The sequence below is a fragment of the Bos taurus genome, chromosome X, assembly GCF_002263795.3.
Source record: "Bos taurus isolate L1 Dominette 01449 registration number 42190680 breed Hereford chromosome X, ARS-UCD2.0, whole genome shotgun sequence".
NCBI lineage: Eukaryota > Metazoa > Chordata > Mammalia > Artiodactyla > Bovidae > Bos > Bos taurus.
The window spans coordinates 87,152,976-87,176,932 of NC_037357.1; the positions used below are offsets into that span (position 1 = coordinate 87,152,976).

At 46.8% G+C, this 23,957-nt stretch overlaps 3 protein-coding genes across 4 annotated transcripts; 1 reads left to right on the forward strand and 2 right to left on the reverse strand.

Moving 5' to 3' along the window:
* Nucleotides 1–502: 502 nt before the first annotated feature.
* On the reverse strand, nt 503–3,138 carry PRAF2 (PRA1 domain family member 2). The gene is made up of 3 exons (NM_001046009.2): nt 2,947–3,138; nt 1,755–1,972; nt 503–1,319 (listed from the first exon to the last, which is right to left on the reverse strand). The coding sequence occupies exons 1-3, from the start codon at nt 3,123–3,125 to the stop codon at nt 1,180–1,182; spliced, it is 537 nt and encodes a 178-aa protein (NP_001039474.1). The 5' UTR covers nt 3,126–3,138; the 3' UTR covers nt 503–1,179.
* A 452-nt stretch (nt 3,139–3,590) lies between these two features.
* Nucleotides 3,591–8,833, reverse strand: WDR45 (WD repeat domain 45). Of its 2 annotated transcripts, NM_001076151.1 has the most exon segments (11): nt 3,591–4,026; nt 4,412–4,557; nt 4,644–4,745; nt 4,827–5,035; nt 5,148–5,227; nt 5,695–5,789; nt 5,912–6,017; nt 6,869–6,973; nt 7,063–7,137; nt 7,267–7,338; nt 8,736–8,799. In NM_001076151.1, coding segments are annotated over 10 exon segments (1,083 nt in total). In that variant the 5' UTR covers nt 7,322–7,338; nt 8,736–8,799; the 3' UTR covers nt 3,591–3,916.
* An 11,614-nt stretch (nt 8,834–20,447) lies between these two features.
* Nucleotides 20,448–22,789, forward strand: LOC522428 (large ribosomal subunit protein eL36). Its single transcript, XM_005228173.5, has 2 exons — nt 20,448–20,477; nt 22,304–22,789. The coding sequence occupies exons 1-2, from the start codon at nt 20,448–20,450 to the stop codon at nt 22,664–22,666; spliced, it is 393 nt and encodes a 130-aa protein (XP_005228230.5). The 3' UTR covers nt 22,667–22,789.
* The last annotated feature ends 1,168 nt before the right edge of the window (nt 22,790–23,957 follow it).

The window sequence follows — 23,957 nt, forward strand, 5'->3', positions numbered from 1 at the left end:
CCACATCTTTACCTAAGATGACATTTTAACAAGAAAAATATATATATAGCACTGTGGAAACAGCCTTTGATAACGTAATCTGCTTTGGTTTTACTTGCTTTGTCATGTGGGGCAACTTCTTCGCCTGTCCATGCCCAGATTCCTAGGCAAGAGCCCTTAGAGATACAAATGATGGCAGCAAACACTCCTTGCCCTTAACTCCCTTGTGTGTTAATGCCACTCTAGGGATTCCCTGGTGGAACAGTGGTTAGGACTCTGCACTTTCACTGTTGGAGAGCCAAATTCAACCCCTGGTCAGGGAATTAAGATCCAACAAGCTGCTCAGCACTGGGAAAAAAAAAAAAAACAAAAAACCGCTACTCCAGAGGTAATAGATTTGAGAAAGGAACTGAAAGCTAGTCTTTTAAGCTCACATATGTGACAGACTCAGAAGTCTCCAGCAGAATTGAAAAGCAGGTTACTTCTGGCCATTGAAAAACACAGACTACCCAAGAGGCCCAAATTGACTTGAGCAATGCAACAGCCTTTATTGTTGCAGCAATACTGCTATATATGCCCCATTCCTGGTCAGGGCTACCCCCACACCCCACCCCACGGTCCTTGTCACTGGAATTTTTCGGAGAAGTGGCAGAACTCCTAAGCAGAGCTGGAGGGAGGCAAGTGGGACTGGTGAGTGTTGGGGTCACCTGGGACCAAGGGTTCAATGGGGTCAGGATACCTGAATCCTCTACCCTGATGGGGGCTGAGAACACTTGGATCCTGGGTTCAAAGCTGGGGTAGGGTCTGGAAAAGCCTTGGTTCAGGGTTCAGGATTTGAGAATGCCTTGGTCCCAGACCCCAGCTTTGGGACTGAGCATGGAGGATAGATGGGTCCCAGATTGGGGTTGGGGGTGTGGACCTAGAGTTTGAGGTTGACTATGGTGCTCTGGTCTCCAACTCTCAGTTTTGGGCTGGATGTGTCTCTGGGTCCAAGTTCAGGGCTGGGAAGACTCTGGTTTCCTAAAATGGGAGGTGGGGGTGGGTATGAGGGAATATCCCAGTTTGGGACCTGGGGAAAGGGTTGCAGTTGTCTTTTGAACTGGGTGGGAGGCTCCTATTTTAAGGGTTGGGCAAGGGCTCTGGGTTCGGGCCGGGGTGGGGATGGCATTCTCCACGCCTTTGGGTACAGATCCCAGGCCCCTAGGATCCAGCCTCCTGTTCTTGTCCCAGCGCCTCCAGCAGCAGCCCCATTGGTGTCCGCTTGAGACCAATGCTCTCGATCTTGTTCTCAATCTTGTTCTTGAGGTTGCGCAGGCGCAGTGACGCATGCACCAGGATCACTGTGGGCAATACCGAGAGGAGTGGGGTCAGTGGGATGGGACATCTGCCTTTAGCTAATGGGGGGCCGGAGAAAGGAACTGGAACACCGGCAGACCAATGGAATGGTCGGTAGCCAGGTCGCCTCCGAACCCTGCTAATATGGCGGAATAATACGTTTCACAACAGGGGCGTGGCCAGAAGGGTGCGCAGCAATGGGGACGTGGCCGGCGGAAGGCACTTCATACCAGCAGTGACGCCCAGAAAGGCGGGTAGTAAGAGGGGCGTTCCCAGGGAGGGGCTCAAAGCCAGGGAAGGCGCTTTGTAAGGGAGGGGTGTGGCCTTGCCCGCTGAGTATCCCAGCCCCCTCTCAGCCCAGGAACCGGGGTAGGGCGGGCCTGGCGCCGTTCGCGAGCGCTGGCTGTTTTCCCGGTTATCTCAGGGTAGTGAAGACTCACGAAGCACTGGCCCGGCGATGCTGAGCAGGAAGGTGCCAGCGCCGCCCGCGGCCCAGAGAACGAGGAAGCCGACGGCAAGCACTGCGGCCAGGCAGGCGGCTGGGTGGCTGCGACGGCAGCGGCGCACGGCGGCTCGATTCTCAGCCGCGCACACCAGCATGCCAAGGGCCACCGCCACTACCAGCGCGCTTAGGAGGGTGTGCAGCGGGCGCACGTACCTGTGGGGACAATGGAACTAAGCTAGCCCCCGGGCTGGCGGGGAGAGGGCCTCCCAGACCACCGTCCACCAAAGCCTGGATGGGCCCCAAGAGCTCTGGTTTGTTCCCACCTCTACCCCTGCTCTGGATCCTCCCGCTCGGTAAATACTCCCACCTTCCCAAGAGGTCCACCCTCCAGGTCTTCTAACTTCTGGGAGCCCTGGGCTCCCCGCAGAACCCACTCCAGCTGCACCTCCCCATTCCAAGCCTGACCCCAAACCCACTCTTTGCAAAGGCCCAGCCCTTGCAAATTCCTCTTCCAGTCCTATTTCCATACATTTCCCACTCTCCAAGCCCAGAGTCCTTTCCAGACTTCCTTTCCTTGAAATTCCCCCTCCAGGCTCCCATTTCCTACAGATTCCTCCCTCCATCATTGCTAGAACCCCTTCCAGGCTTTCAGTACCACTCTTAACTTCCAATCCTGACCAAGACCTTCCTCCAGGTTCTCCAACTGTCCCTCGTCTCAGGCCTTCATCCTTGGGTCCTTCCTCATAACTCAAGTTTCCCAACTAGTACCTGCTCCTGGAGCATTCCAATTATAGCCAGGTTCCAAGTCCAGATCCTCCACAAGTCCACTCTTCAACTTGACCAAGTCCAGCCCCTGTCTCTGCAGTAAATTGTTCAAGGCCACCTAAAGCTGGTCCCATCACCCCTCAGGCAGTCATGTCCCAATTTTAGGCCCTCCTTATCTTCAGATCCACACTTAACCCTACCCTCGCAGGACCTATTCCAGCTGCCCCTCCCATCCCAACCTGTCCCTAAACCTTTGCAAAGGCCCAGCCCTCTTCGAGGGCTTCTGTCACCCAGTTCCCCCCTCAGTTCCTCATACTACTGAATTCGCCCTTCAAGGTCTTCATCCCTCTAAAAATCCCGCGGGCCCACCCTCCATGCCAGTGGGCATCCCCGGCCAACCGGCGCCTCCCTCCCTCCCTCACCCGGCCAAAGCGAGACCAAGGCCGAAGCAGATAAGGTAGTTGGTTTGGTAGTAGAGGAGGTTGTTGATGACGCGGTGGCACCATCGCTGCGGGTCGCAAGGATCCGGGGCCACCAGACGCGCGGACCCCAAAACGAAGTCGTCCAAGGCGCGTAGCGGTGGCAGCCGCACCTCCGACATCCTGCCTGTCGATGTAGCTGGACCAGAGAAGCGGTCGGACTACAACACCCGTACCACCCCGCGCCAACACGGGGCACACCGGGAAATGAAGTCTGGACCCTTCAGCCGCTACCCGGAAGACCCAGCGGCTGCGCATGTGCACCGATGCACGTGACCGGAAGTGCGGGCAACAAACCGGAACTGTAGGCTGGCAGGGGCTGCCGGGAAATTAAGTCTGCGCCATGGGGCGAGACATTCCCATCCACCCCCACGCGGGGGCGCCACAGGGCCGGTTGAGGGACATGCTGGCTGTTCTGGCACCCTGTAGCCAGACCTTAAGAACACGCAGAGACTGTCAGAAGGACCTGCGCAAGATGCCACTTCCTTCCCGTCAAGGTCCAAGAGGGTCACACCTTTCAGGAAACTCCTGCAGGGCCTTTTCAGCCTCATCTTCTCTAGGCCCCACTCCCAAGGTCCAGTCATAAATACTATTAAGGGCCTTTTATTATTTATATTCATCACATCAGAGTCTTTTTCTGGGAAGTTTTTTAAAAATCCCCACAGGTTGGATTAGGGCACCCACTCTGGGTCCTTAGCAGTTTTCTTCAGGCTGGGAGCTCCAGGGGGTCCACTGTCTGGGTCCCTGAGTCCCTGGCCTGGCCCTGCAGGCACACAGTCATCAGGAAGTGCTTGGGGCAAAGTGGGCGCCCGCTCCATTAATGCTTCCTGGGTGGCGGCTTCCACAGCACTCCCACCCCTACACGGGCTTTGCAATCTGCCACTGAAGGTCCCTAGCACAACCCACAGGGTGCTTAAAAGTCATCATCATCACAGATGTCAAGGTACACATCAAAAGCCTCTCGGTTGCAGTTTCCATCAGGAGTGAAGACATATTTGTGGAAGGTCCCATCTACACAGATGGCTGGAAGAGAGGGGAGGATTGGAAAAGGTTAGAGGCTGCCAAAGCCACATTCTAATCCTCTCAGGTGTCCCATAGCCTAGGGTCTACCTCCAGGCCTTTGCCCACATCTCTTCTGGGTTGGGAAGATCCCCTGGAGAAGGAAATGGCAACCCACTTCAGTATTCTTGCCTGGAAAATCCCATGGACAGAGGAGCCTGGCAGGCTACAGTCCATGGCGTCGCCAAGAGTCGGACACGACTGAGCGACTTCACTTCACTTCACTGATGATGGAAGTGACCCATCCATTTTTGCTCCCTCAGGCCTCCCATGACCTAAAATTCTTTCAGGTCCAATTTGCAGGCCTCCGCCCATGCAGTACCCCCAATCAAGGGCTATTCCTACTCACCAATGACAGAGTTGACATTCTTGGAAGTATTTCGACCAAAAGCACAGATGCAGGCTGACTCAGCAGGCACGGTGAAGCTTGCCAGGCTCCACTGAGAGTCCACATACTGCCCAATCATAGGCCCCACCTTGCCCACGCGAGCCAGCCTGCAGGCAATACTGGCTAAGCTCAGGTGTGGTATATGTGCAGGGGGATGATGGGGGTAAGGCAGGGTAGGGCAGGAGGTACTCACGCAGAACGGCGGTTCAGGCGGGTATCCTTGAGAGCAAAGATATGGACTGTGCCCTTATCACTGGATGCACACAGGAAGGAGGAATCATGGCTAAAGTTGATGCTGAAAGACAGACCAGCAGTGATGCCCACATGTCATGCTGGGCGTGGGGTCAAGAGCCCACCACCCATGCCCTGTGCTTACCAGTAGAGGGTGGCAGGGTCGGTGCCTCGACGCAGTTCCACCAGTTTCTCCTTGGACTGTGTGTCAAAAAGGCGAATAAGTGTGCCCTTCTGAGAGGCCGAGGCCACTACTGTGCCTGGCTGGTTCAGAGACACACACGCCACATCGCTCTGATGTGCATTGATGGTAAACGGAGCAGAGGAAGTACCAGGCTTTGTGCTTGCCAGGTCCTGTGGTAGAAGGAGCAGTTCAGGCTTAGAGCAGGTAGTAAGGAGGTCAGTGGCCAAGAGTCCACAGGGAGAGCCGGTCCACCTACCCATCCCTGCCCACGGGACAGCTCACCACAAGTTGGAGGCTCCCGCACTTGTGTCCTGGGAACACTAGCAGCTGTTTCTCCAGGCTGGGACAGAGGTCACAGAGCCCTAAGGTGTGAAGGGGGTGGGCTGGTAAAGAAGACGATGGGGCCAGGCAGGGTCTCAGATGGACAGAGCTGGATAAAGGCTGGACTTCAACCTTCTATGATACATGTTACCCACAGAACCCACAGGGGGCTTGTCCTCAACTGTGCTCCCCACCATCAAGGCAGATTCTCTACCTCCCAATGCATTTGTGGCAGTTCCAGGAGGCCCAGGAGTCCCTGGCATACCTGCAAATGTCCTTACTGAGCCTTTTTGCTCTGTGATCTCAGATAGCCAGGGGTGGGACAGGGCCAAGAGTGGAGAGAGAGAACTGGCTAAGGGATGGGAAAATGGATACACTGGGAGTCTCAGCCCATCAGAGCATCTCTATGCAGACTCCCTCCCTGCCTCTTTCCCAGTGCCTTTGTGCATGTCCCTCTTCCCCATCCACTACCTCCTGCCATTACATCTGCATCTCAGGGTCCTCTCACCCTTGGGGTTGTCCCGGGTGTCAAATTCAAACAGCTTTCGGGGATTGTCAGGGAAGGAGTACACATAGATGCGGTTCTTCAGCACGATCACGATTCTGTGGGCATCACACAACACAGGATGGTCATGAGAGAGGGCAGGGTACCCATGCAGGATGAACCCTCTCTCCTGCTGGGGGGACTTCCTACCTCCCCCAACCCCAGTCCACCTCAGGCTCACTTGTCATGGCGCATGCGCACAGCCAGCACTGGCTTGGTGAAGGTGAACTCCAGCACCAGCTTGTCCTTGGAGTCCTTGCCCTCCCGGGCATCGTCCCAGATCAGCACTGCTTGGCAGGTGGGTGTGTTGTCGGGGCCAAAGTGTAGGGTGAGGGGCAGCCCTGGTGACACAAGACCTACCCCTACTCCCCATGGGACCTCAACCACTTGCTTAACCTTTTGCTAGCACCCCATGTGATCCTCACACAGCATGACCACTTGTGATTCCTCAGGAGACAGGTTCTAGAACTGTTATACTCATTTACAGATGAGGAAGCTGAGGCTCGAAGGGGCTGGCTACCTGGCCAAGGACCTCACAACCCATCAGCAACCAAGCAGGGACTCATATCCAGGCCTGGAACTTCCCATCAGTAACCATATCTGCTTCCAGGGTCCCAGTCTATACACCCCCAGAATATTTCTGTGAGGAATCCTAGGGCTTCTCTTGCCATGCCCCAGTGGGATAAACAAAAACCCTTAAAACAAGATGGTGCTTGAGACTCAAAGCAAGAGTGCAATGGGGAGACTGCCCCAAGATTTTAAAACCTATTGATTGTGTGACCTTGGATAAATCACTTAACCTCTTTGGGCCTCAGTTTCTTCATCTGTAAAAACGGGAATAATGATACTTCCTACCACACATAGTTATTATGAGTATTAAATGAGTTAATACATGTAAAGTGGTTAGGACAGCACCAGGATCACAGCAAGCGCTCTATAGGTAAGGACATGTCATACAGGAGGCATTCAACAAGTGTTTGTTAAATGAAGACAAAACACCAAGCTTCTCAAGCAATGAGATCCAGGACTTGTAAGCCTCACTGTGTGACTCTGAGTTACTCTTCATTTGCCAGTGCCTCTGGGAGGCCAGGATTCTAGGGAGTCTGGGCCAAGGGTGGGATGGGATGAGGACACTTACCTGAGATCTCTGAGAACTTGGGGCTGCTACCACCGCCCACCAGGGCCAGCAGGTTGGAGCGGTGCAGCATTTCCACCAGGCCCATGCTGCCCACCTGCTCATGGTCTGGACAAGGACCAGGGTATCAGTACGGATGGGTGCCAATTCCCAACCCATCCCTTCTGCCCATTGCACCTCCCCCACCGACAGCTCACCCAGATGCCCCTTCTCCATCAATGGCTCCACGTTGTAGATGCGCACACCTGTCTCCATAGCACAGCAAAAGCAGCCTGGGGATGGGAGGAATCCGGACTGCCTCAAAGGATGCCCAAGTGGGAAGCTAGGGGCTTAACATCCACCTGTGGCCATTCTCTCCCTCCCCCCGCTCCCAAAAGGGCATAGGCACAAGCCTCTCTCACTCTGGTCTTGGTTGAAACGCAGACTGGTCACACCTCGAAGTGGCTGCTGAGTCATGGTCCAGGATTACTTCCCTGGACATAAATGGGGGTAGGGTTGGGAAGAGTCCTTTGGTCTGTTCTCTGAGTCCTAGAACTCCCATCCTCAACTGATTACTTCCTCCTCCTTCCATTCTGCTACCTAACCCCAGCAGTATTGCAGAGAAGACAAAATCAGGGGAAGAATCCTAGGGTCTCCAGTCTAAGCTCCCAAGACCCCAAGGAGCATGGCCAGGAACATTCCCATCTTCTCACACTTGGTTGACCCCAACTCTGTGTGCCTATCCCGACCTCGACCACCCCTGCCCCACCTCCTTACTCCCTGGCCCTGACTGTTTCTCAGGAAATAATGAGGTAGGGGGTATTTCAGTGATGTCTCCTCTTTACCCCCAGCCAATCCTGACCCTAGTGCCCAACATGGCCTGGAACCACCCCATACCCACTTCTCTTCTTACACCTGGACCTAGCACCTAAGTCTGCCTGTCAATAAATGGGAAAGGGAGCTCAAGCACCCACCTCCTTCTGCACCTCCCCGACCTGGCCCTGAGACCTGCTATAGTTGGTCCACCATTCTGAGGAGCTCTCCTTCCATGTCCTTCTACTCCAACCTATTCTATCACTCCCAAGCTCTCACACCTTCTGTCCTCACAGGCTTCCTGAAATACCTCCAGGATCCCATTCCTACCTCCAGACAACCCCTCTCATGACATGCTAACTTCTGCCTCATCATGGACAACCTGGACCTTCCCCCAGATCCCTGTATGCCCTAAAGACACTAGTTCAGAATTCCCTTATCACCCAGATGCCCCACCCCTGGGACACACCCTTGCAAGTGTTCAGCTATCCCTGACTTTGACATGGGTTGGCTGGGACCTACCCTCAGGAATTTCATACCCCTTAAGATCCCTCTTCCAGACTCCCTATCCTCTCCCCAAGACCCTGCCCCAGGGGACCCTACTGCCTCAAGACCCTTGCCCAGGACACAGACTTTCCAAAACTCCTACCTGGGACTACTCAATCCCCCCAGCAAGATACCTGGCCCAGATTCCCCTAATATTCTTGCCCTAGAGTCCCCATATTCCCTTTAAACACCCATCTTCCCCAAATCTTTGCCCAGGCACACCCTCTTCCCACCCTTCAAATGTCCCCCTCACCTCTCCACACCACCTCCACTGGACTGCCTCCTCCACAACAAAGACCCATTCGTTGGAGATTCCCCCACCCAAGAACCCTGCCCAGGGATTCCTCACACATAGCTCTCCCACCCCTTACGTCCACGACCACCCTCATACTCTTCCCAATGCCAGCACCTACTTAAGATGCTTGTCCTAGATACCTTCCATCAACCAGAACTCCTGCTCAAAAGACCCCTTTGTCTCCTAGACCGCAACCAATTTTGGGACCATGCCCCAGATCCCTGCTCCTGCACTGACCTGACCTCTGTGCGTCCCCGATCCCAGCTCCAGTTCTCGGTGCCGCCCGCGGCCCGGCTTTCTGACCTCCCGAGCCTTGACGCCCTGCTCCGGTGTTTACATCAGGCCTCACTTCCGGGGGAGGGAGCCTGTGACCGGAAATGATTCACCCTGCCCAGAAAACGCGGCCAGTCCTGCTAGCCCAGCTTCTGGGTCATTGGAGCAATGAGAGAGAGCGTGGCATCCTCCCAGGAGGGCGCGGGAAGCAGAGGATGCTCAGCCAAGGCATGATTGTCTGAGGGAACCGCGGACGGATGGGCGAGAGAGAGTCTTTCCCTCGCTGAGCGGAAAAGGGCGAAAATTCTTCAATTCGGTCCAGCTCCGACAGCTAGAGGCGTTATCTTCTGGGCTAATAAGACGTGGACCACCGAGGTGGGGAGAGGGACCGCCCCCGTTAGCAATTTGTAGTTCCCGCACACTCCTAGGGAGGGGCGACCCAAGACCCTTGAGCCTGGGGTGGTCCTGGAAGCCTTCAAAGCTGTCTATCCCAATAGCCAGGGGAAACCAGATTGAGATTCCCCATCCCACCCTCGCTTCGTTTTATTCACAAAGTGAAAAAAATTTTTTTTGATGGCAAGATAAATGTTCTCTGGGGGGGGGGGCAAGAAACCCCAATTATGTACATAGTGGAAATATTTTTTTATTCAACACGTGAGATGTGGACTCACGTGTAGTTTTGAGAAATAATACAGAGAAATTCTATGTACTTAAACACTTCCCCCTAAAGGTAACATATTATCAAACTATAGTAAAATATTACACTCAGAATATTGATATATTTAATATTGATACAATCCACCCATCATTTACTTTTTTTCAAGTATTGGTTTTGTTTTTTTTTTTTAGTTCTCCTTTTTAATTTATTTTATTTTTTAACTTTACAATATTGTATTGGTTTTGCCATATGTCAACGTGAATCCGCCACAGGTATACACGTGTTCCCCATCCTGAACCCTCCTCCCTCCCCGTATCAAGTATTGTTTTTATACTTTCAAAAGTTACTAATATATAATGGACAGTGGTTTAATGTAGCCTTTTTAATTGATTCATGGTATTCCGTGGAATAAATGTCTAATTGTTCAGCTGTTACCCTACTGATTGGAGAAGGAAATGGCAACCCACTGCAGTACTCTTGCCTGGAAAATCCCATGGAAGGAGGAGCCTGGTAGGCTACAGTCCATGGGGTCGCGAAGAGTTGGACACGACTGAGCGACTTCAATTTTTTTTCCCCTACTGATAGCCATCTAGGTTGTTTGATGGACTGTGTTGACAACATCCACAGGCATGTTTACTTGTGAATTTTGACCCCATATACTACTCTATAGCTTCCCTGGGATCCCTGGGTTGGGAAGATCCTCTGGAGGAGGAAATGGCATCCCACTCCAGTACTCTTGCCTGGAAAATCCCATGGATGGAGGGCCCTGGTAGGCTACAGTCCATGGGGTTGCAAAGAGTTGGACATGACTGAGTGACTTCCTTTTCTTTCTTTCTACTACTCTAGGCATCACTCCACTGTTATGCTCCTCCACAAAGCCAATCTTCTGGCTCTCTTCAGTCTCTACTTTCTCACAACCCAGAGCATATTTAACTTTTTTTTTTAATCTGCTGTGCCATCGGCATATTGCAGGATCTTAGTTCCCTGACCAAGGATTGAACCTAGGCACCAGCAGTGAAAGCTTCAAGTCCTAGCCTGTGGGCCATCAGAGACTTCCTAAGGCATATTTGACTTAATTCACTTTGGCTTCTATCTGTCTCCTAGACTCCCTGTCTCTGAGACCTCTCTTAACCAGATTACTGATGATTAACAATCTTCCCAAACCAGCAGTTACTTCTCTACCCCTTCCTGTGACCACTCAGCATATTCCACAGTTTCTTGCCCTCACTCTCTTGGTTTTCTCCTGTAACTCTACTGCTCCCCTTTCATCATTTCCAAACATTGGTGTATGCTTGGCCATGATCCTGGCCCCCTTACTTTTATAGCCAGTATTTTGTCCCTAGGTGACTTCATCTTGTCTCCTAGCCTTAATTATTGCAAATATTTGTAAGATTCAGTAATTTAGGCCTCTGGCCTAGATGTCACCAGAATCATATATGCTATGGCTTGTTGCACATTTTCACATGGATGTCTCATAAGCCATCTCAGATTTAACCCATCCAAACAGATTTCTTGAATCTCTCTAACTCAAACACCCTCCTGTCACCCACATCTCAACCAATGGCACCATTACACCAAGTTTGTCATGCAAGCCAAAGAGCAGATATATCATGCTTGATTCTCCTTTGTCACTGGCAAATTGTGTTGATACCACTGTCAAAATGGTATCACAGATACAACCCCTGGGATTTCCCTGGTTTGTCCAGTGGATAAGAATCCACCTGCCAATGCAGGGTACATGGGTTCTATTTCTGGTCTGGGAAGATTCCACATGCTGCTGAGCAGCTAAGCCTGTGCACCACAACTCCCAAGTGCTGCAACTACTGAAGCCCGTGCACCTGGAACGAGAAAGCCCACACAGCAACGAAGACCCAGCACAGCCAAAAATAAGTAAATAATAAATAAATATAGCAGTGTGTACACGTCAAAAAAACAAAAAGGCCTGGCACATAGGTCGATTGGAAAAACTCATAATTCACAGGGCATGGAATACACAGGAAGGTTGTGGGGAATAAGTAGCCCTGGACTTAGTACCACTCCATACCCAATTAATCATTAAAGGAAGACAATGAAAAATCAAATTGTTTCCTAGTAACTGTATTTCAGTACAAAGATAAAGAAGATTCATAGGAATAATAATAATAAAACCCTAAAAATAAATAAACCTAATAAGGTAAAATTCACAATGTCTGTTACCCACCCCCCCAAAAAATGACTAGGCATAAAAAGAAAGCAGAGGTACATACTACAACATGGAAGAACCTTGAAAAACATATGCTAAGTGAAAAGAGCCAGTCACAAAGGACCATGTGTTGTATGATCTCATTTGTAGATAATGTCCATAATAGGCAAGTGAAATACAAAGTAGATTAGTGGTTGCCTAAGGCTGGTGGGGTGGGGGATATGACTGGGAGAAAAAAAGGCAATGACTGCTAAGGAGTGTTTGGGGTGCTGAAAATGTTCTAAAACTGATTGTAGTGATGGTTGCACAAGCCTGTAAGTATCATTTAAAAAGAACATTTAACTGTACACTTTAAATCGTGTATTCTGCGGTGTGTCAATTATATCTCAATAAGAATGTTATTTTTTTTAAGCAGAAAAACAGGACCCATAATAATCAGTCAATGGAAATTGACCCAGAAAGGACATACATGTTAGAATTAGGAGAGAATAATGCTAAAAAAAAGTTATTAAAAGCTGCACTCCATATGTTAAAAAAAGTTGATCAGAGACATGGAACGTTCACCCAAAGTAAAAAATACACCTGATGGGATTAATGACTAGACACTGCAGAAGAAAAACATTAATGACTTAAAGTCCTAGCAATAGAAACTAAGAAAATGAAAAAGGGAAAAGGAATCTCCAAAAATAAAAAGAGCATATATGAGCTGTAGAACAATTTTGTGTGACCTAATATGCAGGAAATCGAAACCCCAAAGAAGAGCAGAGGGGACAGAAAAAGTATGTAAAGAATAAAGTCCTAAAATTTTCCAAAATTAATTAAAAATATAACCTCATAGATCCAAGAAATTCAATGAACACCAGCAAAAGATGCATGAAAAATACTACACAGAGGCACACTGTAATAAAATTGCCCCAAACCAATGAAGAGAAAATCTTTATTTTTTCTTCAGGTTTAATTGAGATATAACTGACTTACAGCACTATATGTGGACAATTCTGAAAGAGATGGGAATACCAGACCACCTGACCTGACTCTTGAGAAACCTGTATGCAGGTCAGGAAGCAACAGTTAGAACTGGACATGGAACAGACTGGTTCCAAATAGGAAAAGGAGTACGTCAAGGCTGTATATCGTCACCCCACTTATTTAACTTATATGCAGAGTACATCATGAGAAACACTGGGCTGGAAGAAGCACAAGCTAGAATCAAGATTTCCAGGAGAAATATCAATAACCTCAGATATGCAAATGACACCATCCTTATGGCAGAAAGTGAAGAATTAAAGAGCCTCTTGATGAAAGTGAAAGAGGAGTGTGAAAAAGTTGGCTTAAAGCTCAACATTCAGAAAACTAAGATCATGGCATCTGGTCCCATCACTTCATGGCAAATAGATGGGGCAACAGTAGAAACAGTGGCAGACTTTATTTTTCTGAGTTCCAAAATCACTGCAGATGGTGATTGCAGCCATGAAATTAAAAGACGCTTACTCTTTGGAAGAAAAGTTATGACCAACTTAGATAGCAGATTGAAAAGCAGAGACATTACTTTGCCAACAAAGGTCCGTCTAGTCAAGGCTATGGTTTTTCCAGTAGTCATGTATGGATGTGAGAGTTGGACTGTGAAGAAAGCTGAGTGCCGAAGAAATGATGCTTTTGAACTGTGGTGTTGGAGAAGACTCTTGAGAGTCCCTTGGACTGCAAGGAGATCCAACCAGTCCATCCTGAAGGAGATCAGTCCTGGGTGTTCACTGGAAGGACTGATGTTGAAGATGAAACTCCAATACTTTGGCCACCTGATGCTGGGAAAGATTGAGGGCAGGAGGAGAAGGGAACAACAGAGGATGAGATGGTTGGATGGCATCACCAACTCAATGGACATGGGTTTGGGTGGACTCCAGGAGTTGGTGATGGATAGGGAGGCCTGGCATGCTGTGGTTCATGGGGTCACAAAGAGTCGGACATGACTGAGCTACTGAACTGACAGCACTATATAAGTTTGAAGTGTACAGATAATGACTTGATTTACATACACCATGAAATGATTATCACAAGTTTAGTGAACATCCATCATTCCATATAAATATAAAATTAAGGAAATAGAAAAAAATTTTCCCTGTGATCCACTTATAATTTACTTTTATATATAACATACAGCAGTGTTCATTATATTTATCATGTTGTACATTACATCCCTAGTACTTATTTACATATACCTGGAAGTTTGTACCTTTTAAACCATCTTCATCTTATTCCCCCTTTCCCACCCCCATCTCTGAAAAACACAAATTGGATCTCTTTCTATGAGTTTGTTTGTTTGTTTTTGAAGGTGGGGATTGGGGAAGGGGCAGCAAGAAAGACAGTTAGGAGGCTATTTCAGTAAATCAGTGGTTTTTGGTGCCTTATGGCAGAAAGCAAAGAAGAACTAAAGAGCCTCTTGATGAAAGTGAAAGAGGAGAGTAGAAAAGTTGGCTTAAAATTCAACATTCAGAAAACTAAGATCATGGCATCTGGTCCCATCACTTCAAGGCAAATAGATGGGGAAACAATGGAAACAGTGAAAGACTTGATGTTGTTGGGCTCCAAAATCACTGCATATGGTGACTGCAGCCATGAAATTAAAAGATGCCTGCTCCTTGGAAGAAAACCTATGACCACCTAGACAGCATATTAAAAAGCAGAGACATTACTTTGCCAACAAAGGTCTGTTTAGTCAAGGCTATGGTTTTTCCAGTGGTCATATATGGATGTGAGAGTTGGACTATAAAGAAAGCTGAGCGCCAAAGAATTGATGCTTTTACAAAGACATCAAACCAGTCCATCCTAAAGGAAATTAGTCCTGAATATTCATTGGAAGGACTGATGCTGAAGCTGAAACTCCAATACTTTGGCCACCTGATGGGAAGAACTGACTCATTGGAAAAGACCCTGATGCTGGGAAAGATTGAAGGTGGGAGGAGAAGGGGATGACAGAGGATGAGATGGTTGGATGACATCACCAACTTGATGGACATGAGTTTGAGTAAGCTCTGGGATTTGGTGATGGACAGGGAAGCCTGGTGTGCTGCAGTCCATGGGGTCACAAAGAGTTGGACATAACTGAGTGACTGAACTGTCCTTCAACACAAGGTTGACTTTCAACAACCTGCCTGATGCTGTTAAAACTTCTGATAGTAGGAGTACCACTGTGCCCCTTCACCTCCTCACCTTTTTGGAGCAAATAGGACTTAGCATCTTATTTGAATTAAGATGTATTCCTAAGTCTTTAATCCTTTTTAGTTTGCTTTTCAAACCAGCAGTCTGATTATTTACTTACTGCTGTATATTAACAGGACAGTCACCAGAGAATGAAGAATGATGCACATGCCTGTCATGCCAAGTTGTCACAAGGAAGGGCATCAGGATCAAAAAGGACCCACCTGTCATGATTGAGTAATGTCTGGAAAAAATCCAAACTAGGATGAATGCTTAGGCATTCCAGATTTGTGGGAATGAGTTTCAAGTATCTATATCTCAGTCAAAATCTTTCTTAAAACAGAAATCTTGAAATTAAACATGGCTCTGCTCAAACTCAGTTGGGTCAACTTTAATATTAGAATTTCTCCTTGGAACATTTCACCTTCTTTTGTGGATATGACTCAATGAATTAATTTTCTCTTAACACATCCTGGAAAATGGATTGTTTGGCAATTGAGAAATTCGGTTTAGCTCTGATGTTCTGGAAAGTAACATACTAATTCCCTTCATTAACAGCTAATTATTGAACATTTATCCGTTCATTTATCCAATGTATACTGAGTGCCTACAACACACCAGGTACCTGTACTAAGTGTTGGAGAATGGAATAATAAACAGAACAATGTCCTTGGAAGAGAAAGGTGGTGAATAAATGGATGAGTAAACATATATTTATATATAAATTAGAGATAAAATGGATTAGGAGATAGGAAGGGTTGCTACCTTATTTGGGATGATCACAGAAACTTCTGTGATAAGGTGACATTGGAGCAGAAACCTGAGGGATTGAAGTCTGTGGAAGTTTGGGGAAAGAGCATTCTGGGAGAAGAAACAGCAAAGATATCAGTGCAGCCTGAGCAAGTGAGTCACAGAAGTATGTTGTGGGGGCAGAATATGCAGGGCCTCATCACCATTTTAAGTGCTTTGGCTCCTATTCTGAGTGGGATAGGGAGCCATTTGGAGGGTTTGGGGCAGAGAGACATAACCAGACTGGCTTCTGTGTGTGGACCACACAGAAGGCAGGGAGTAAGGGAAGGGGCAGCAAGAAAGACAGTTAGGAGGCTACTTCAGTAAATCACGCAGTGGTTTTTGGTGCCTTTTGGACACTGGGCATTGGAGATGTTTTCTGGAATTATTTTGAAGGTAGAGCTGAAGGACTATGTTGATGGATTAGATACAGGGTGTGTGGATGATAAGAGTTAAGAATGACTCAGAAGGTTTTAGTTAAGCTGAGAGGTGGAGAAGCAGATTAGGAGTTTTGTATTGTTCTTGTGAACTCTGAAATGCTTCTGAAATATCATTTAGAGATGTTAAGTAGGTGATTGGATATGACTAAAGGTCAGGAGTGAGGTACAGGCTGGAGACAACACATTTAGGAGGCATCAGAATATCAAACTCATTTACAGCCAGAGGAAATTACCTAGGAAGTGAAAGTAGGTGAGGTTAGAAGCCTAAGCCCTGGGGCATTTCCAAGGTATAAAAGTCAGTATAATGAGGAGGAACTGGCAAAAGACTGAGTAGGAGCAGCCAGTGTGGCAGGAACAGAACCAAGGAAGGATTTCTGGAAGTCAAGAGCAAAAGCATTTCAAGAAGGGAGTCAAATGTTGCTGAGAGGGAATGATAAGGAGCACTCATGATATGCAGGCACTGGGTGTACAAAGATGAACCAGAATGCCAGGCACATAGTAGGTGTCCATGTACTTTTAATTGTAACAAAATATACATAACAAGGTGCTTCCCTGGGGGCTCAGAAGGTAAAGAATCTGCCTGCAAAGCAGGAAACCCGAGTTCGATCCCTGGTTGGGGAAGATTCCGTGGAGAAGGGAATAGCTGGCTACCCAATCCAGGATTCTTGGCTGGAAAATCTCATGGACAGAGGAGCCTGGTGGGCTACAGTCCATGGGATCAACTGAGCGACTAACACTTTCACTTTTTAATACATAACATAAAATTTACCACCTTAACCATTTTTAAGTATACAGTGCATTAATGTTAAGAATATTTACATTGTTGTGAAACAAATCTTCAGAACTTTTTTATCTTGCAAAACTGAAACTCTAGACTCATTAAACAACATCTCTCCACTCAGCCTCCTGCCCCTCCCCAGTCCCTGGCAACTACCTTTCTACTTTACGTTTCTATGAATTTGACTTCTTTAGATACCTCATATAAGTGGAAACATACAGTATTTGTTTTCTTATGACTGGCTTATTTCACACAACATGATGTTCTCAAGGTTCATTCGTGTTGCAGCATGTGTCAGAATTTTCTTCATTTTAGAGGCTGAATAATATTCTATTGTATGAATATCCCACTTTTTGCTTATCCATTCATTTATTGATGGACACTTGGATTGCTTCCACCTTTTGGCTTTTGTGACTAATGCCGCAATGAACATGGGCATGCAAAGTCTATTTCATACTATGCTTTCAATTATTCTGGATATTTTTCCAGAAGTGGAATTGTTGGATCATATGGTAATTGTTTTTTTTTTTTTTTAATTTGTGGGGAACTGCCATATATTTTTTTCCATAGCAGCTGCACCATTTTATATTCCTACCAAGAGTGCACAACGGTTCTAATTTTCTCATCTGAACCAACACTTCTTCTCTTTTTTTATAGTAACCATCCTAATGAGTGTGAGGCCCAGAGAATTGTCATTCTGGATCTGTATGGCAGTTCCCTGGAAACCTTCATTTACAGGGCTTGTCTTTATTTGACCTGATACAGAGCTCTCTCTGAGTCACATCTGCTGAGGTGGTGATAACAGCTGGAATCATCAAGAAGTTGACCAAAAAATCATGAAACACTGGATATGAGATGTCCAGAGGGACCTTTGAAAAACTCTGACATATTTCTGGGAATCCAGAAGGCCAAATGCATGTGCAACTGCAGGACTGAAAGCATGCCCAGGAAAGAGCTAAGGAGACTGTATGCTTTCACCTCTGGGTGATTTGTTTTTTATTGGAGTATAGCTGATTTACAATGTGTATTAGTGTCAGGTGTACAGCAAAGTGAGTCAGTTATCCACTCATTTTCAAATTGTTTTCCCATACTTGTTATTACAGAACATTGAGTAGAATTCCATGTGCTGTACAGTAGGTCCTTATTAGTTATCTATTTTACCAGCAAATTTGGAAAACTCAGCAGTGGCCACAGGACTGGAAAAGGTCAGTTTTCATTCCAATCCCAAAGAAAGGCAATGCCAAAGAATGCTCAAACTACCGCACAATTGCACTCATCTTACACGCTAGTAAAGTAATGCTCAACATTCTCCAAGCCAGGCTTCAGCAGTACGTGAACCGTGAACTTCCAGATGTTCCAGCTGGTTTTAGAAAAGGCAGAAGAACCAGAGATCAAATTGCCAACATCTGGGGATCATGGAAGAAGAGAGTTCCAGAAAAACATCTATTTCTGCTTTACTGACTATGCCAAAGCCTGTGACTGTGTGGATCACAATAAACTGTGGAAAATTCTTAAAGAGATGGGAATACCAGACCACCTGACCTAACTCTTAAGAAACCTGTATGCAGGTCAGGAAGCAACAGTTAGAACTGGGCACAGAACAACAGACTGGTTCCAAATAGGAAAAGGAATACGTCAGGGCTGTATATCATCACCCTGCTTATTTAACTTATATGCAGAGTACATCATGAGAAACGCTGGGCTGGAAGAAGCCCAAGCTGGAATCAAGATCACCGGGAGAAATATCAATAACCTCAGATATGCAGATGACACCACCCTTATGGCAGAAAGTGAAGAGGAACTCAAAAGCCTCTTGATGAAATTGAAAGAGGAGAGTGAAAAAGTTGGCTTAAAGCTCAACATTCAGAAAATGAAGATCATGGCATCTGGTCCCATCACTTCATGGGAAATAGATGGGGAAACAGTGGAAACAGTGTCAGACTTTATTTTTTAGGGCTCCAAAATCACTGCAGATGGTGACTGCAGCCATGAAATTAAAAGACGCTTACTCCTTGGAAGGAACGTTATGACCAACCTAGATAGCATATTCAAAAGCAGAGACATTACTGACAACAAAGGTCCGTCTAGTCAAGGCTATGGTTTTTCCAGTGGTCATGTATGGATGTGAGAGTTGGACTGTGAAGAAAGCTGAGCGCCAAAGAATTGATGCTTTTGAACTGTGGTGTTGGAGAAGACTCTTGAGAGTCCCTTAGACTGCAAGGAGATCCAACCAGTCCATCCTAAAGGAGTTCAGTCCTGGGTGTTCTTTGGAAGGACTGATGCTAAAGCTGAAACTCCAGTACTTTGGCCACCTCATGCGAAGAGTTGACTCATTGGAAAAGACTCTGATGCTGGGAGGGATTGGGGGCAGGAGGAGAAGGGGACGACAGAGGATGAGATGGCTGGATGGCATCACTGACTTGATGGAAGTGAGTCTGAGTGAACTCCGGGAGTTGGTGATGGACAGGGAGGCCTGGCGTGCTGCGGTTCATGGGGTCGCAAAGAGTCGGACACGACTGAGCGACTGAACTGAACTGAACTGATGTGGGATCTTAGTTCCCATAGGTTAAATTGAACCTGCGTCTGCCTGCAGTGGAAGGCAGATTTTGAACCACTAGGCCATCAGGGAAGTCCCTGTATCATATTTTAGATTTCCATGTAAGAGTCACATGTAAGTGATAGCGGGTTTCCCACGTGGCACAGTGGTAAAGAATCTGCCTGCCAATCTAGGAGACACAAGAGAATGCAGGTTTGATCTCTGGGTCAGGAAGACCCCCCTGGAGTAGAAAATAGTAACCTGCTCCAGTATTCTTGCCTGGAAAATTCCATGGGCAGGGGAGCCTGGCGGGCTACAGTCCATGGGGTCACAAAAGAGTTGGACACGACTCAACAACTAACACTTTCACTGCCATATGCAACAATATTAATGGACTTCAAGGACATTTTGCTAAGTGAAATAAGCCAGACACAGAAAGCCAAGTACTACCTGATTCCACTTATAGGAGGTATGTAAAATAGATTTGGGACTTCCCTGGTGGTTCAGTGGTTAAGAATCCACCTTGCAATGCAGAGGACACGGGTTTTTTCCCTGGTCAGGGAACTAAGATCCCACATGCCACAGAGCCACTAAGCCTATGAGCTGTAGGGCCTGTGAGACACAAGACAGCCTGTGTGCTGCAACTACTGAAGCCCAAGCGCCACAACTAGGGAGTCTGGGTGCTACAACGAAAGATCCAGCATGATGCAATGAAGATCTCACGTGCCACAACTAAGACCCAACACAGCCAAATAAATAAATATTAAAAATAAAATAATCAAATTCATAAAATTAAAGACCAGATGGTGGTTAACAGGGGCTGGGTAGAGGGGGAAATGGGAAGATATTAATCAACCGGCATAAAGTTTCAGTTAAGTAAGATTAATAAGCTCTGGAGATTTGCTGTACATTGTACCTGTAACCAACAATAATGTATTATATACTTAAAATTTGTTAAAAGCAGAGATCTTATGTTGAGTGTTTTCATCACAATAAGGTCTAAAAAATAAAGCTCTTTGGAAGAAAAAAAAACATGAATTGGTTAATCTATCTTGGAAGCCTTCTCCATTTTGCATTAATGAGTGTCTAGTTGTGACTATGGCCTTTGTCCTAGAGACATTGCCCAAGGTTTGACACTGAAATGGGCCTGCCATTTTCTTTTAAATGCTTTTCAAAATTAATTATTTTTATTTTTGGTTGCACTGGGTCTTCACTGTTGCTAGTGGGCTTTCTCTAGTTGCAGAGAGTAGGGGGCTACTCTCTAGTTCTGGTATGTGGGCTTCTCATTGAGATGGCCTTGCTTGTTGCAGAGCACAGGGTCTGGGCACATGGGCTCAGCAGTTGTGGTCCATGGGCCCTAGAGCATGCCGGCTTTAGTAGTTGAGGCGAGTGGGTTCAGTAGTTTCAACTCAGGTTCCAGAGCATGGGCTCAGTACTTGTGGCACACAGGCTTGGTGGGCCTGCGGCATGTGGGATCTTCCTGGACCAGGGAACCCATGTCCCCTGCATTTGCAGGGTGGATTCTCACCCACTGTGCCGCAAGGCAAGTCCTGCAGTTTTCTTTTGAAGAGTAGTTTGCAACTGGTGCTTGTACCATAAGCCCCTGGGGGGTTCATTATAACAGAGCGCTGGTTCCCAACTCCAGAAGGTCAAATTCATTAGGTCCAGAAAGGACCTGAGAATTTGTATTTCTGCCCTGTTTACAGGTGATGCTGCTGCTGCTGGTCTGGGGTCCACACTTTGAGAATCACTGCTTGCCTGATACCACAAAGTAATAAAACTCTGCCCCTGGAGAACTGTCCTAACCTCCTCATGGGAACCCTTGATTCAAGATATGGCCAGAGTCCCTAGAAGGACAGGAAGCTGAGACTTGGCTGAGTTTACAAACAGGTTTAGGATTTGCAGGAATTGAACCTGCTTGGTACTAAATGTTTGTTTAATAAATGACAAGTATGTTGGAGAGAGGGAAAAAAAAGCCCTACAGCTAATGGTGTACTTAATGGCATAAGACTGACTACTTTCCCCTCAAAACCCAGAATGAGACACATATATACTCTCACTACTGCTCTTTTACATTGTACTGAAGATTCTAGTCAATGCATAAAAGCACGAAGAAATAAAAGGCATCTGGATTGGAAAGAAATAAACCTGTCTTTATTTGCAGAAACATGATTATCTAGTAGAAAACCCAATGGAATCTATAAAAAAGGTAATAAAATTGTTATTTTAGCATGGTTGGAGGATACACGATCAATGTATGAAAATCAACTGTACTTTGGGACTTCCCTGGCACTTCAGTGGTTAAGACTTGGTGCTCCCACTGCAGGGGAACTAAGATCCCACATGCTGCATAGAACAGCCAAAAAAAGAATGTGGAGAACTGGTTTTCAAAAATTATTTATTTGGCTGCATCGGGCCTCAGTTGTGGCATGTGGATCAAACCCAGACCCCCTGCACTGGACCACCAGTGAAGTCCTGGATAACCAATTTCTTTTAAAAGGCACAAAGCCATGCAGTGGAGGACGGATGGTCTTTTCAACAAATGGTTGATACTCATACCCAAAGGAAGGAGCCTGGATTCATACCTCCTACTATACAGAATGTGTTAATTGCCCAGTTGTGTCTGACTCCTTGCGACCCCATGGAGTGTAGATCACCAGGCTCCTCTGTCCATGGGGATTCTCCAGGCAAGAATATTGGAGTGGGTGGCCATTCCCTTCTCCAGGGGATCTTCCCGACCCAGGGATCAAACCTGGGTCTCTTGTACTGCAAAAAGTAATTCAAAATGGATTAAAGACCTAAATATATTATCTGAAACTATAAAACTTCTAGAAAACCTGTGTGATCTTGGATTAGGCAAAGATTTCTTAGATAAGACATCAAAAGGACAATCCAAAAAGAACAAATTGATAAATGTGACTACATCAACACTGAACATTTCTGCTTTTCAAAAGCCATTGCTAACTTTCTGCCTCGCCAGCCACTGCAGAGCAGTGGCTGTGGCTCTGCTCTTCCCCATGGCCATTGGCCTCAACAAGGGCCACAAGATGACCAAGAACGTGAGCAAACTGAGGCACAGCCACCTCCTCAGGCGCCTCACCAAGCACACCGAGTTCATGCAGGACATGATCCGGGAGGTGTGCAGCTTCACCCCTTATGAGTGGCGGGCCATGGAGCTGCTCAAGGTCTCCAAGGACAAGCGGGCCCTCAAGTTCACCAAGAAAAGGGTGCGGACATACATCCGTGCCAAGAGGAAGAGAGAGGAGCTGAGCAATGTCCGGGCCACCGTGAGGAAAGTGGCAGCCAAGAAGGACTGAGCCCTTCCCCTCTGTGCACAATAAACATATTCAGGAAAAAAAAAAAAAGACATTGTTAAGAGAACGAACAGACAAGCCATAGACTGCCAAGAAAAATACTTGCAAAGCATATATCTGATAACGTGTCTGTATCCAGAAGATATAAGAACTGCTTTTTGAAAGGTCTATTAATAGGATATGGCAAAAGGGGTGGTGTATCTCTAATCTTCATAAAGATTCTTAAAGCTAGAAAAAATGGAATAGATGAATAATTTGCAAAGAAGAAATAGACACACAGATGTAGAGAACAAATGTTTGGATAACAAGGGGGAAAGAGGGTAGGACAAACTGGAAGCTTGGGATTGACGTATTTACACTACTATGAGTAAAATAGATAATAGATATTTACAATACTATGTGTAAAATAGATAACTAATGCAAACCTACTGTACAGCATAGGGAACTCTACTCAATACTCTGTGGTGACCAAAATGGAAGGAAATCCAAAGAAAAAGGGGTGGGATATATGTATATGTGCAACTGATTCACTTTGCTGTACATCAGACTAAAACAACATTGTAAACCAACTATATGCCAATTAAAAAAACATTAAAGCAACCTGGGTCTCCTGCATTGGCAGGTGGATTCTTTTACCACTAGCACCACTTCATATCTTTGCTCAAATGCCACCTTTGTAATAAAACCTTCCCTGATTATCCTATGAATACTGCCCACTCTGGATCCCCTTTACCCTGCTGTACTTTCTCCCTGCATCCTCCTCCATGGTTGTTCACACCTTTTAACATACTGGATAATTCTCATGCTTATTACCTCTCAGCCCCACTGGAATGTCAGCTCCACAAGGGCAAGGATCTGTCTTGTTTTGCTCATGATCTTCAGTAACTAGAATCAAGCCTGGCATAGAATAGGGACTTGATGTTTGTTGAATGAATGATGTACCCTTTATGTATCCCTAGCATGCAGAACAGTACCTGGCATACATAGGGGTTCAATCAGTTCAGTTCAGTCGCTCAGTCGTGTCTGACTCTTTGTGACACCATGAACCACAGCACGCCAGGGCTCCCTGTCCATCACCAACACCCGGAGTCCACCCAAACCCATGTCCATCAAGTCAGTGATGCCATCCAACCATCTCATCATCCTCTATTTTCTCCTTCTCTTCCTGCCCTCAATCTTTCCCAGCATCAATGTCTTTTCAAATGAGTCAGCTCTTTGCATCAGATGGCCAAAGTATTGGAGTTTCAGCTTCAACATCAGTCCTTCCAGTGAACACCCAGGACTGATCTCCTTT